At 38.4% G+C, this 14,637-nt stretch overlaps 2 protein-coding genes across 2 annotated transcripts in view; both read right to left on the bottom strand.

The window, feature by feature from the left end:
- LOC134741558 (cytoplasmic dynein 2 heavy chain 1) overlaps window positions 1-14,637 on the bottom strand; it is a 132,202-nt gene that overhangs the window by 64,675 nt on the left and 52,890 nt on the right. The gene's annotated exons all lie outside the window — the stretch shown is intronic.
- On the bottom strand, window positions 964-7,351 carry LOC134741463 (laminin subunit beta-1). The gene has a single exon (XM_063674246.1). The coding sequence runs from the start codon at window positions 7,248-7,250 to the stop codon at window positions 1,902-1,904; it is 5,349 nt and encodes a 1,782-aa protein (XP_063530316.1). The 5' UTR covers window positions 7,251-7,351; the 3' UTR covers window positions 964-1,901.

The raw sequence follows: 14,637 nt of genomic DNA, 5'->3' as shown, positions 1-14,637 counted from the left end.
GGTCAGACAGTCGCTATAACATGTTGTTAGTTAACTAATTGTTATTAGGTAATTATAACAAATTATGGCAAAGACAATTACCTACTGACAAAATTAACCGACTTGGTTTAACATTAGGTACATCTCAAAACTTTTTTGTAGTAGAAGAACTGAGTTGCGAGACTGCATGGTTGCATCTTTTTACATGAAATGTTTTTGATGCCTAATAATAATATACCTAATAACGTGTACAAACATTGTTATGGCAGGTGTCCGGACCTCTCAGCAATAGCCCAATTTTTTGACCAGCCAAACTTCAATCCATAAACCGGTATACTGTTCACTTTTTCTACAATAGTCCCAATGCCTGCTGCGACCGGTTCATGGGTGTCTATTGTTGCACCTGTGAACGGGTTCCAGCAGGCATTCTACATGACATTAAAGCTCTCCAAGGGGCCTCTACGTGTTGGATCTATATCCCCAAGCAAGCCTATCAAAAGACCGGGATTTATAGGCCCGTGAAATCCAGAAGGATATACCTAATATTATATATAGACTAATGTGTTATGTTACTTAGATATAAATAGGTAGTTGTAAATATGAAATACTGTGATTGGCATGTAAAACTATGTTTTATGAAGGAATAAATAAATGAAATGAATGATGGTATCGGTTAACCTGACAAGAGAGTAACAGTATGACTTGCGTGTACGTAAGCCTGGGAGACTAACCATTTTATAAAAAAATTGCCACTATCAAAATATTTACTTTATCAACACTCTAATATTACCTAACGATACCTATTCAGGCATGATGACACTTTTTTGATAAAATTGTTCAAATCTCTTACGTGGGCAAGCCTTTTAGATTACTAAAAATAAGAGAAACTATTTATTTCTTGAGGCCTTTTATAAAATAGCAATCGTTAAGGCAATCGCTTCGCTAGAGCAGGGCAGCAGAATGAGAGTTAAACAGATACAACAGTTTTAGAAAATATTTTATTAACATCACTTTACAATATACATTTTTATAGTTAAGTATAAGTGCCCCGTATGTTACAAACATAACAGAAACAGGATCAGGCTACTTAAGAGATGGTTATAGTTAATAGATGCTACAGTAGCTACACTGCAAAGCCTTCTTCGACTGGTGCATCACATAAGAAATGCTTTACTTAATATTTATAAATACAGAATGTCAATATTATGTTGATTTAACATTTTACCAGACTAGGTATTTATTAGGTACAACGAACAACTATGTATTAACACGACATTCACACATTCTGATAGTTATTGCTAATCGTGCAACGGCAGAAAATTCATAATATGTAAATCATTATAAGTTACTTAAAACTAAGTAAGGCATAGAAACTCTTATTTAAGATAAACAGTAATAATGTAGGTGTACACACTAAATTACATTTGAACAGAAATACCTAGGTCTAAGAAAACTTAATATTTTCTTTGGAATAGTAATTACAAGAAGCCTCCATTTTCCTAATCAATTTATAGTTATCGAAAAATGTAAAGCTTTCCTCCAAAAACAACGTTTAAACAGTGACATAGAGTGAAATAGAATTTACCTTTAAATATGTAGAATTAAACTGTTGAGGTAACTTCAAGACGCCCTTCACTGTTTCTAAAATAAATGCATACGTATACTATTTGTTGAGTACTACTACAATCACACTTCGTAATATTTAACTGTAACATAGGTCTGTGTCACTGAATACGTGATTATGTACGAGTATGTTCATTAAAAACTAGGCACACACTTTGAACAAAATATGGACAAGACTGTAGTCTAACTACACTCCTAAACGATGACTAACACTGTCAAACACAGCTTTATGGCACTCTTAGAAAAGATATTAAAATTGAGAAAAACTAATTTTCTTCTAATTTTCAAAATCAAGATAATTATGTGGTACACGACCTGTATGCGTCAGACTTCCTTGTAATTTCTGCGAGGTAATAGTTCATGTTTATATTTAGATCAGTTATTTCTTTTTCTAACGTATTCAGCTCTTGGTTATTAGCATTGTACAATTCTTCCATGTTGGCAAGAAGTTGCAGCTGGTTTTGTGTTTGACTAGCTAGCTTATTTGCGCGATCTAATAACTCTTGCGCTCGCTCTCGCGATCGAGATGTTTGATTTGCGCTTGCTGTGAGAGATTCACTGGTTTCTTTAAATTCGTGTCTAAGATTACGAGCTTTCAGTTCTGCCCCCTCAGCTCCGTTAACGACGTCATTAGCTTCCTGTTTTACTTGATCGGCATCGCTTTCAATTTTAAGAACATTTTTCTGTAAGTCAGAAAGCCTAGTATGTAGCTCTTCTACTTCTTTCTTGGTTTCATTTGCTTTTTTCTGAGCTAATTCAGTTTCAGTAGCAATAGGGATTAAATCTGCCTTTGCAGCTTGTATATCGCTGTTAGCTTTGTCGATTGCGTCTTCCGCTGCATCTTGAGCGGCTTGTGCTTCATCTAAAGCACTTAACACTTTGTTTGCCATTTCTAGTGTTAAATTTGCGGATTTATGCACTGCTGTCGCATTTTGATTAAGGGATTTAGCTATCTCTAAATCTGGTTTCGTTTCAGTAATTATATTTTCAATATTTGTGAGCTGTGACACCGTAGAATTAATCCGCTGTGACAGGTCCGTTATTTCTTGTGGTTCTACACTAATGGAAAGCTTCATTATATCGTCGGCTAAGGTTCTTACATCAGCTGGTGTATTGGAGGTATTGGATAAAAATTCTCTCAATTCCGCTGTCAAATCTTGGCTTTCATTAGTAACACGTTCTGCAGAAGATTTGAATTCATCAGCCTTAGCAAATAAATCTTTGGCGCGAGCTCGGACTGTAACAGTGTCTTGCTTTACTTGCGTTATTGACCTGAACAAGTCTTCAGCCGTAAGTTCGTGTTCTTTGATCCGATGAGCAGTTTTGTTCGCGAAGTCTAAAGCCTGTTCTGCTTTGGTGACGGCACCTTGATCGCACGATATGCCACCACATTTGCCACAACCTGCTCCTCCGCAAATATCGCAACTGTCAGTCTCTTGGCCACACATTTTTTCGTTTAGTTTCGGAAACTGCGAATCTAATAACCTTAGTTGTTCTTTCAAGTCAGACAGTTTTTTGTCATTTTCTGCTTGTGTGCTATTAAAGCTAGCATATTTCATTTCTAGCAGCCGATCTGTGTTTTTTATTTGTCTGTCAGTGCTGGCAACCAATATTTGTACGTTTTCAGCCTCATCTGCGGCTTTGTTTGCTCTTTCTTTAGCTTCGCGAGTTAAATTAAGGGCACCTTCCAAATTAGCTTCTTGTAACTTTGTAGCATTGTTGCTCAAATCTAATGTTTTTGCTTTTAACTTATCAATACTCAATCTTAGCTCGTCAAGTGTCACATTACCCAGATTGATTTTGGATGTAATATCGTTGAGATTGTTCCTAGTGTCTTGAACTTTCTTTTCTGCTTCGGCCAGTTGGTTTTGTAAGTACGTTACATTAGATAAAAGCTCTTTGACTGTTGCCTGTCCAAGCTTAGAGCTGTCGAGAAGACCCTCTACTTCAGATAGTTTTTTCGTCATTTCCTCAAAATCTCTTGTGTATGCACCAGTAGCCCCTACGACTTTTATTTTACTAGCATTTCCGATAGCGTATTCAGTTTGTATCTGTAAGTTGCTAATAATTTCATCCCAGTTATCGAAACATTCTCCGCATGGATAACAGCTAGGTGCTTGTCCAAGATAGCCTCTAGCACACAAGTCACATTTGTATCCACCTATACCAGGCCGACAGACACATGATCCATTATCTCGCATGCACTGTTGTGACACAGCTCCGCTTAAATCACATTCACATTCGTGACATTCAATATTTGGATTACCCCAATGATTTTCTTGACATTCGTTACATTGCCTTCCCCCGTGTCCTGATTTGCACTGACATTTTCCTATGTATGGATTACACTGAGGCGAAACTGAGCCGATAGGATCGCAATCGCAAGGGTCACATCCTGTTCCTACTGCGATTCTCCAATGATTTTCTGTACATTGATCGCAATTTAGGCCCATAACATTTTTATGACAATGACACTGTCCAGTCACACCGTCACAGTTGCCTTTGGTGAAGTTCGTACCGAGTACCGAACAGTTACACTTGTAGCATGCTTGTTCTAAAGCATTACCGTAGTAACCTTCTTGGCACATTTCGCAATGGTCTCCAGCTGTGTTATGTAAGCATTTTAGACATTTTCCAGTAACAGGGTCACAATTACCTGGTTTTGTTAAGTCCACATTATTGTTACATTCGCAAATATCACACGTGCCTTTGACAGGGTCTCCATAGTAATTGTCATTGCATACGTCGCATAATGGTCCAGAATAGCCCTCTTTGCAGTCACAGATAACGTCTTTGGTCTCCGGGTCTAGTCCACAGCTATCGGCATGACTACTCTTAAAAGGATCACCTTTAACTCCAGGACATGGACAATGGCGACAAGCTATATCAATACCAAGACGCGGATCTCCATAATAACCCTCTATGCATCTTTCACATCGGTGGCCTTCGGTATAGTCCTTACATTCATAACACGCACCAGTTTTATCGTCACACTCAACTGCGTGTCCATTACAGTCACATTGTTGGCAATTAGGGAAATTGAAATAACCAGGTTGGCACAAATCACATGCACGGCCATATGTGTTAGCCCTACACTTGCATTGTCCACTTAAAGCGTCGCAAAAGTTATCAAGAGAACCAATACTGTTACAATCGCAACGTTTGCAGCCAAATTTACTAAAACCATACGTGCCTGGAGCGCACCGGTCACATCGAGCGCCTACAATATTTTCAACACATTGGCAATCGCCTGTATATGGATCACATTGATGACTTTTGGATCCTGTTGGGTCACATTGGCATGGTTCAGATCCATTTCTTATTATGTAACCTATACTAATATGATGCTTTTTACAGATTTCTAAAATGTTTTCGCGGTATAAACTATAATAGTATGGGTCACCGCAATTATTACGATCAAACTCTTCACGTTGAAGGCTGCCATTTTTAAGAAAAGGTATATCGTCAAATGATGGAACCAGAGCTATGGAATCTATTAGTACAGTTGCCCTAGAATTCGATGTATAGCCGTTCTGACGTCCTAAATATATACGAATTTCTGTGGTTTTACCTTTTTCTAAGCAAACTGCGGGTTTTATTAAAACACTACGCTCTTTTCCTGGTAAAATTGTATGAATAGTGTCTTCTTCGGGACGAACATTAGCACAAGGAGAATCTGGGTCTATTGGCTGCAGCCTTTTGACGAAAATGGTAGCTTCTTCCCAATTGACGTTATCAGACGGAGGTTCATATCTTACCAGAATGTTGTAGTTCATGCTAGTTTTCAAGTTATTAACAACAAACACTAATGTACTTCCTTCCGGAATTTTCATGAAACCAGGCCCAGTCCACGGTTTCTTCCTCCCGTCTGGATAATTCTCCCTAATAACGACATGGCACAGTTGACTTTGTATAGCGTTATCGTCTATTTGTGAATCGCACTGACTCGACTCGGCTTCAATGACTGTTGAGTCAAGAGCTCCAACGAAAAAGTTTTGCAAAGGTTGGTCGCACCGACGGCCAATCACGTTCGGGCGGCATTTGCACTGTCCTGTTATCACATCACATTCTTTGTCCAGAGCACCACCGGGATCACAGTCACAAGGCGTACATCCGTCGTTAGAGTCCGATAAGCCGTAAAACTCTGGAAGACACTGATCGCAATTCCTTCCGGTTACATGACGTTTGCAGAAGCACATGCCAGTGTTCGGGTCGCATCCTCGTTCGTTGATCGTTCCTAATCTATCACATGTGCACTGTTCGCAGCCATCCGGGTTAGCAAGATCGAAGTTCCAGAAACCATCTTTGCACCTGTCGCATCTCGAGCCATCCATGTTTGCTTTGCATAGACAACGGCCGGCGGTCTTATTGTTGGCGACATCTGTTTCGTCATCGCACAAAATCTCCTCATCTGTGACACCATGGGGATCACAGTCGCAGGGCTTGCATACTTCAGGGTCCTGTTTGTCTAAATCGGGATCTTGGTAAAACTTCGGCAAGCAACGTTCACAATTTATGCCCATAGTGTTATGCTGGCAATTATCACAAACACCGCCACTTATTTTCCCGGTTTTATTAAAAACTGCGGCATCAAAATGACATTTTGTAGCGTGATTATTACAAGTGCATCTTTTGCATGGGTTAGATTGTTTTCCTACGGCCGGTTGCCACGGTAAGTCATTGAAAAAATCATCACAATATTCACAATTGAGTCCATTCGTGTTATGTGTACACTCGCAGCGACCATGCACCATGTTGCCCCTTGCGTTGACGCCCGGTAAAGGCAAACATCTAGACGCATGACCATAACAAGAACAAGAACCACGCACGGTCATTTCGTAAATCGAATAGTAATACTTTTCCTGAATTTCAAGCCTATTATCCAATAAGTCATCTCCGAGGGTGTGTAGTTTGGTAAAGTTGATGCGCAGATTAGTCATGCGCAACAAGTTTTGAACCTCCTCAGAATATGGGTTGGTTATGTTAATATTCGGCGGTATCACTCTAAAGATAAGGGCGCCTTCCGTTGACGGTTCGACATTAGAATAACGAGATTCACACACAACTTCCGTCAAAGAGCGCTGCGTCCTCTCTGGAATTCCGGGGAAAGCATCGGCACAGTTGTATGAAAAATAACGATACACGCTCCATGTTTTTCCAAAGTCTGATGACCTCTCCACTAACATAGCCTTAGGGAGAAACGTTTTAAACGTTATTATTACATGCGTTAGATGAAATTCCGCTTCCATGTTCAGCTGGATCGTAACATTTTCTTTACCATTTTCGGACTGCCACCATGACTTATTACGAGTTCCAGGATAATATTTGTAGATGATGTTCTCTATCCTATGGTTAAGGTCCGGCCGGCCGATAGTATTGTTGCTGGAGTCGCACCAGAAGCACTTTTTTGGGTCCTCCAAATGTGAAACAATGCAGTATCGTTCGGGGTTGTAAGTGCCGCACGTGGATGAGGCATAGAGGCTGGCTTCGCGGCCGATGAGGAGATTGCCGGTTGCAGGGTAGCAAGAACTGAGTTCGCATGCGCGATCCAGGAGGCGCGGGTCGTTGCGCTGACGGTCGCGTTCGCGGTTATAGACGGCGCCGCCGGTGGCGACGAGCGCACACGCGACGATCAAGCGCAGAGCCATGGCGGGCGAGTAGGTGCGGGCCTCCGCGCCGCTCACTGCACTGCCGGCCGCAGCGCCACTCTCGCGCCGCGCGCCGCTCCTCACCCCGCCCACCCCACCGCTACACCCTACTTACACAGGGACCTACTCCGAGAGAGCTTTTGTCAAAAAGTCTCACGAAATAATACTATAAATATGACCGTGCTCAATATACAGTAGGTACTGGCCAATAATATATCACCTTTGAGTGTTTTTGTATGAGCTTGTATAGAGTAAACAATATATAGGTTAGTTTGTAGATTGCTTAATTTACTAGTCATTTTATACAAATATATGATGAATACTGCAATGAAATACTGTGAATTACAATAGGCGACTCAGTATATTACTAAAAAAACCTCTAGTAAAAAAATGAAGTTGACAATGCATTAAAAAATTCAAGATCAGCAACGAGCTAACAAACCCCAGACCTGTTTAGTTAACTGGAAATGAATGAGGTCATTTTGTTATATTTTTAGAACCTAATAATTTTCCATGATATTTATACTTAATACTAATGCACTACATATAATCATTCCTAGTATGAGATTATTGAACCAAAATCTTGCTCAACATTGCCTACCATGCAAAACATTGCCCGGCTTAAAAAAAAACCGGCCAAGTGCGAGTCGGACTCGCGCACCGAGGGTTCCGTACTTTTTAGTGTTTGTTGTTATAGCGGCAACAAAAAATACATCATCTGTGAAAATTTGAACTGTCTAGCTATCACGGTTCATGAGATACAGCCTGGTGACAGACGGACAGCGAAGTCTTAGTAATAGGGTCCCGTTTTTACCCTTTGGGTACGGAACCCTGAAAACACAATGAAAAAACCATTACATGAGACCAATTCTCCTCATCTCCCGTACAAAGGAATACTACTAGACTACCTAAAGCAGTGAGGTGGAAGTCACTCACAAATATTTAAAAAAAAAGTTATACCGTAAAATCATGGAGGTGATATGTTATTGGCCGGTACTGTATAATGAATGGTTACGATGTTAAAGGTGATAACTGATAAGTAAGATAGCTGTGGTGGTTAGCTTTATTATAAAGTGATACTGGCTGTTTCTCTCCTATCCTATAAATGGCATTTAATTTGGTAAATCTGTCTCTATTAACTTTCTAATAACAGGCGTGGTGTTAAACCGATATTAAATCGCAATGTCATTTTTAGGGTTCCGTACCCAAAGGGTAAAAACGGGACCCTATTACTAAGACTCCGCTGTCCGTCCGTCTGTCTGTCTGTCTGTCCGTCCGTCTGTCACCAGGCTGTGTATCATGAATGTGTATTATTGTTTGACTTAGCTATGTATGTATTATTATTTTTGATAGGAATCTGTATTGTTGTGATCTCTGTTTTTTTTTAATTGTATTTGCATGCATTTATATGTGTTTTTACACTATAACAACAAATACTAAAAACAGAATAAAATAAATATTTAAATGGGGCTCGCATACAACACAACACACGTGATTATTTTGCCGTTTTTTGCATAATGGTACGGAACCCATCGTGCGCGAGTCCGACTCGCACTTGGCCGGTTTTTTTAGTTTCTTCGAACGGAGACAAATAAAAAGTTTAATTATCTTTGACGAAAATATGATTTGGACAACGGGTATTACAATTTACAATACATGTCCATTTTTTCAATACCTAATAAAAGTCTATTGGAATTTAAGTATTGTTGTAGTAAACTAAACTAAATTAAACATTACTATTTTGGGTTGCATTACCGAGTCGTTTGATTTACATTGTGCATATAAAATATAAAATATTAAAATAAATATGATTTGTTTTTTTTTACTAGTACAATTTCACTGCATTGAGGATCGTACATAGACTGTTGTAAATCATAACCCTTCTCGTACCTAGTTGGGTAAAATGGATGTAAGAGAAGAATTTTGTCCGATAACTTGTAAAAAAAAACAAAATTCTAAACGAAAACAGCTACCTATTTATGTTAAGAATTTTTAAAAACAAAGAAAATACATATTTTTAATTTTAACCGGACGTTACATTGTGAAACCTAAGTACATACTTATTTGTCAGCTAAATCGATCTCTCACCCTTTTTTGAAGTCAGTGAATAGAATAGAGTAGCGGTCGGAATGCGGCCCTGAACAAGGCGACGACCCCTCCCGCCCGCGCCCGCTCGTGCCGTTCTCCGAAACGGGCACTAAGCAACTAAAATAACACGGCATTTTGGGATGCGCTTTTTTGTTTTGGTCATTATTATGGCAACAAGCTCTCTCCTCGTCTCTACGCGTTACTTAACATGCGTTATTATGATGTTTATCCTTTATCAAATGTTAATTGCTTTAAAGCCTTATTGCACTTCGACCAACAATAATTTAGTTTATTTAAGTCCGTATTTTATTTCCCTATTTTCCACTTTGGATATTAACATTATTGAAAATATGTTGACACAATTTGATGCATATCAACCACATCTATATTCGGAGGCATCAAATTTTTTTTCCTATTTTTAATTAATGTTTTTTTTTTACGGTAAGTATTTGTTTTTATTATAGTATAAAACAAAGTTGCTTCCTGCTGTCTAGATGGATGTCTGTCCCTATGTATGCTTAGATCTTTAAAACTACGCAACAGATTTTGATGCGGTTTTTTTTATATAGATAGTGATTCAAGAGGAAGGTTTATGTATAATAAATAATAATAATACATCAGCATTGCACCCGTGCAAAGCCGGGGCGGGTCGCTAGTAATTATAAAAAAATCGAAAAAAGTCAAACGACGGAGCATAGCTATGGTCAATATAGTTAGGTATATATTGGTGTAAACATACTTTCTGTAATGTTAATATCCAGAGAGAAAAATGGGGACTACGTTTGTATTGAGAAGGGGTCGTCCTTTTTCCTCTTAATTACGAGTAGGTATATAAAAAAAAAGGTTAAATGCGTGGTAGGAGAAGGCATTCTGAATGCAATTTTACTGCAACTTAATTTGCCAAATTTAATATGAAGTTATCAATAGTTAGTTACCAAGTTTTACATTGTTTGTTAGGGCCACTTGCACCAGCCACTAACCCGGGATTAACCGTTAACCCAGTGCCAAATTGTATCGGTAACCATGGTAACTCCAGGTTTAACCGGTTAACCCCGGGATAGTGGGATGGTGCAAGTGGCGCTAAATGTATAGGATATAGGTATGTGTAATTGGTTTGTATCACCGGGATAGAAATCAAAACCTAGAACCTTAGAAAATAAAACTATTTTCTCCTCACTAACTCGGAAAGTTGTCTTTTATCCTTTAAAACAAGCGGGAAAAACGTATTTTATCCACTAGTGGAGAAAGTAATTTGACCTTGAATGGAGCGTGGTTAAGTAGCTTGACAGATAACAAAACGTAAAACGATCATAACAATGGTTCGTTCGATATTAATTATCATTAAATAAATGGTTTGAGAATCTAATAAAAAATATCAAATTTAGCTTTAAGCTTCAAAGTTCCATAAGAAACGTTTGTTTTTAGGGTTCCGTACCCAAAAGGTAAAAACGGGACCCTATTACTAAGACTCCGCTGTCCGTCTGTCCGTCCGTCTGTCCGTCTGTCACCAGGCTGTATCTCATAAACCGTGATAGCTAGACAGTTCAAATTTTCACAGATGATGTATTCTGTTGCCGATATAACAACAAATACTAAAAACAGAATAATATAATAGTTATTTGTTATACAAGGGTGCAAAGTTGTATTTTACCCGCGAGTGTTTAAACACACGAGAAGTAAAATACATTTGCACCCGTGTGTAACACAAAACTTTTCCCCTCACTATAGCGAGGAAAGTGCAACATCCACAGGCGTTAGGTCATCTTCATCACTGGAATCAATAATTTTTTTACGATAATACGATATTATAACAGAAAACTCTGGAAGTTATGTATTTTTACGTGTCGGAATGGGTGAGAATTTTTTTATTGACAATGTTGACATTTCTGATGATGTGTTTTGAAATTGCATCGACTCAACTTGTCCGTTCAGAATTACATTCAACATCATTTAAAAAAACAAATGTTTCTTATGGAATTTAAGGTTTATGACTTAAAATCATTAAATAAAGCTAAATTTGGCATTTTTTATTAAATTCTCAAATCATTTATTTAATCATTATTAATATCGAACGAACCATTATTATGAGAGTTTTACGTTTTGTTATCTGTCAAAAGCTACCTAAACACGCTCCATCCAAGGTCAAATTACTTTCCCCACTAGTGGATAAAATGCGTTTTTCCCCGCTTGTTTTAAAGGATAAAAGACGGCTTTCCGAGCTAGTGAGGGGAAAAAATTTAAATGGGGCTTCCATACAACAAACGTGATTTTTTTGCTGTTTTTTTCCGTAATGGTAAGGAACCCTTCGTGCGCGAGTCCGACTCGCACTTGGCCGGTTTTTTAATAATGATGTTAAATATAATTCTGAACGCACAGGTTGAGTCGATGCAATTTCAAAACGCATCATTGACATTTCATACGTCAGAAATGTCAACATTGTCAACAATTTTTTTAATAAAAAACTTCTCACGTAAAAATACAGAATTTCCAGTTATTTGTTATAATATCGTACAAAAATGAGTGATTCCAGTGATGAAGGTGGTCTAACGCCTGCGCCTGTGGATGTTGCACTTTCCTCGTTATAGTGAGGTGAAAAGTTTTGTGTTACACACGGGTGCAAATGTATTCTACTTCTCGTGTGTTGAAACACTCGATTAGCTCAGGATTTTATTTTAGAACCACTCGCTTCGCTCGTGGTTCAACTATAGAATCCTTTCGCTTGCTCGTGTTTCAATTCCACACTCGCGGGTAAAATACAACTTTGCACCCTTGTATAACAAATAACTATTATTTGGTGTTAACATATCACAAACTAATGTCTAATTTAAAATGAGCTCCTATTTTGATGCACATTTCTGACTTTACAGCCTTATATTTAAAAAAAAAAACAATAATTAGGTAAGTAGTTAAACGGAATGAGAACACACAAAATGGCGGGCTCTCTGTTGCTGTTGGTCAGTCGGTTCGTGTGATACTGTCAGCAGCCTAGCTATTCACAGCACAGTTTGTTCTCGACAATGAGCCCAGAGTCCCTAGAGTAACTTGACTCGAGATTTCGTAAAAGTTTGCGTGGTTGGAGGTTAGACTTTTACTGGTCACTACTGGTTTACTGGTGAAGTGGGTGGCAGTGAATGACAGGACAGAGCCGTTGGCCTTCCGCCCTACACATCCGTCCACGATAAGCACTCGGCCCGGGTCCAAACCTAATATCAAGATAAATACCAAGCGAACACTTAAATAGGTAAAAAGAGCCCTAATATTTCATGATCTCAGTGCGATTAAAGCCCTATTTTTGTTGGTAGGTTCGTCCCAGTATTAGGTAGGAAGTGCATAGAGCGTTGCTTTCGTTTCTCGAGGAACTTTACAAATAATTTATTAGAGAATAACTTAAGCCTTCTGAAAACAAGTTAAACTATCTTACAATATACCGAATTACTACATTTTGAATAGACCTTTACTCAACATACCTAAGTACCTTCCTGCAATACATTTCTGAGGATTCGCGATGACTCCATTGGTAGAAATTAACTAAGAGAGAACAAAACAGAGGGTTTCATCTAATGGTGAGGGTGAAGCAATCGTTGATCAATGAACTGGACATACGAGTAGAGTAGGCCTTGGCGGAACAAAGCATTACTAAAAAGCATTGAATATTCCGGTTCGGTCCACGCAAGTGATCCTACGGGTTCTCACTTCACAGGATAGCGCAATTAGTGCTCGTGCTAGTCGTGCTACATGAAATTGAGATGATTCAAATTGGAATGACTACCTAATATCTGAATGTTGGTCGGCGAGTAAGATCCATGATAGACTAAATTATTTCTGTATAATAGAAGTTAAAGTTAGATAATTTTATAGCAATCCAGCTTAATACGGAGTTATAATCTTATCACTACTACTAGGTATAAAACAGAAAACGAGCTTTTGGGCATTTTGAAATTAATAGGACACTGTCGTTTGCGGTGTTATGGTAAGGGGTTCTTAATGTCACGGGAACAAAACAACGGAGGTAACAACGGGGGGAAAATACAAACATGCCAAAGATCAATGGAACGGAGTATTCCAAAAGCTAAAGCGAATAGATAAGAAACGAAATACTGATATAAGAAAAATCACAAAACTGCAGCACTGCAAGGCAAAAATGGAAATGGGCAGGTCATATGGCTCGCATGTCGGAGGACAGATGGATAAAACGAGTCACGACTTGGAAAGGACCGCCTGGCAAAAGACAACAAGGGAAACCTGTAGAAAGATGGATAGACGAAATAATAAAAAAAACAGGCAATAAGTGGATGACCACGGCAAACATTAGAACTACATGGAGAAAAATGGAGGAGGCCTTCACTCGCTGAGAGGTCCTTGGTAATCCCTATACGTTTAAATTTGCATGTATTTTTTTTATGTAACATGTTAATAATAAATGTCACGGGGAAGTTGCAAACAAATGTACAGAATTATTTACAGCGAACGAAAAAGAAATATGTACGAATATTTTTTCGTCACACTTGCTCATAGCGTGGTATTTCACGCAGGTGTAGCGTTTGTAAGAAATGTTATTTAAAATTAATTATAAACCTCAGAATCAAATACAGAAATAAATACATAGTTCTAATTCAGCATTGTTAATAGACAAATGGTATCCGTTTCAACATTTTCGGCGATAACCTCGCACTATCTCGATGGCTGAGATACGCGTCATACTCGTGAACGAACGGGTGCTGTTTGTGGAGACCGGTCTGTTTAAGCTTAGCTTACACGGGCTACATGTTATGTTATAAGTAAGTACTTATGTAACTTTACTTTCGAGTGGCATTAACGTGAGACACTTCATTCGGTTCTTGTCTGTTTGTCTGACTTAATTTCTTGTTTTTAGGGTTCCGTAGCCAAATGGCAAAAAACGGAACCCTTGTGGATTCGTCATGTCTGTCTGTCTGCCTGTCCGTCCGTATGTCACAGCCACTTTTTCCGAAACTATAAGAACTAAAGTGTTGAAACTTGGTAAGTAGATGTATTCTGTGAACCGCATTAAGATTTTCACACAAAATAGCAAAAAAACAATAAATTTTGGAGGATCATAATCATAATCATTTTATTCGTAAAGCTAATTTACCTGTCAGTCTGGAACTTTGGATACAAATTAAAAAAATTACTAAATATAAATAATCCCCCATACTTTAGAACTGAAACTCAAAACTTTTCTTTTCATCAAACCCATACGTGTGGGGTATCTATGGATAGGTCCTCAAAAATGATATTAAGGTTTCTAATATATATTTTTTCTAAACTGAATAGTTTGCGC

Source organism: Cydia strobilella, chromosome 5 (assembly GCF_947568885.1).
Source record: "Cydia strobilella chromosome 5, ilCydStro3.1, whole genome shotgun sequence".
In the NCBI taxonomy this organism is placed as follows: domain Eukaryota; kingdom Metazoa; phylum Arthropoda; class Insecta; order Lepidoptera; family Tortricidae; genus Cydia; species Cydia strobilella.
Note: the sequence above shows the minus strand (reverse complement) of the source record. Positions and strands in the feature narration are given on the sequence as shown.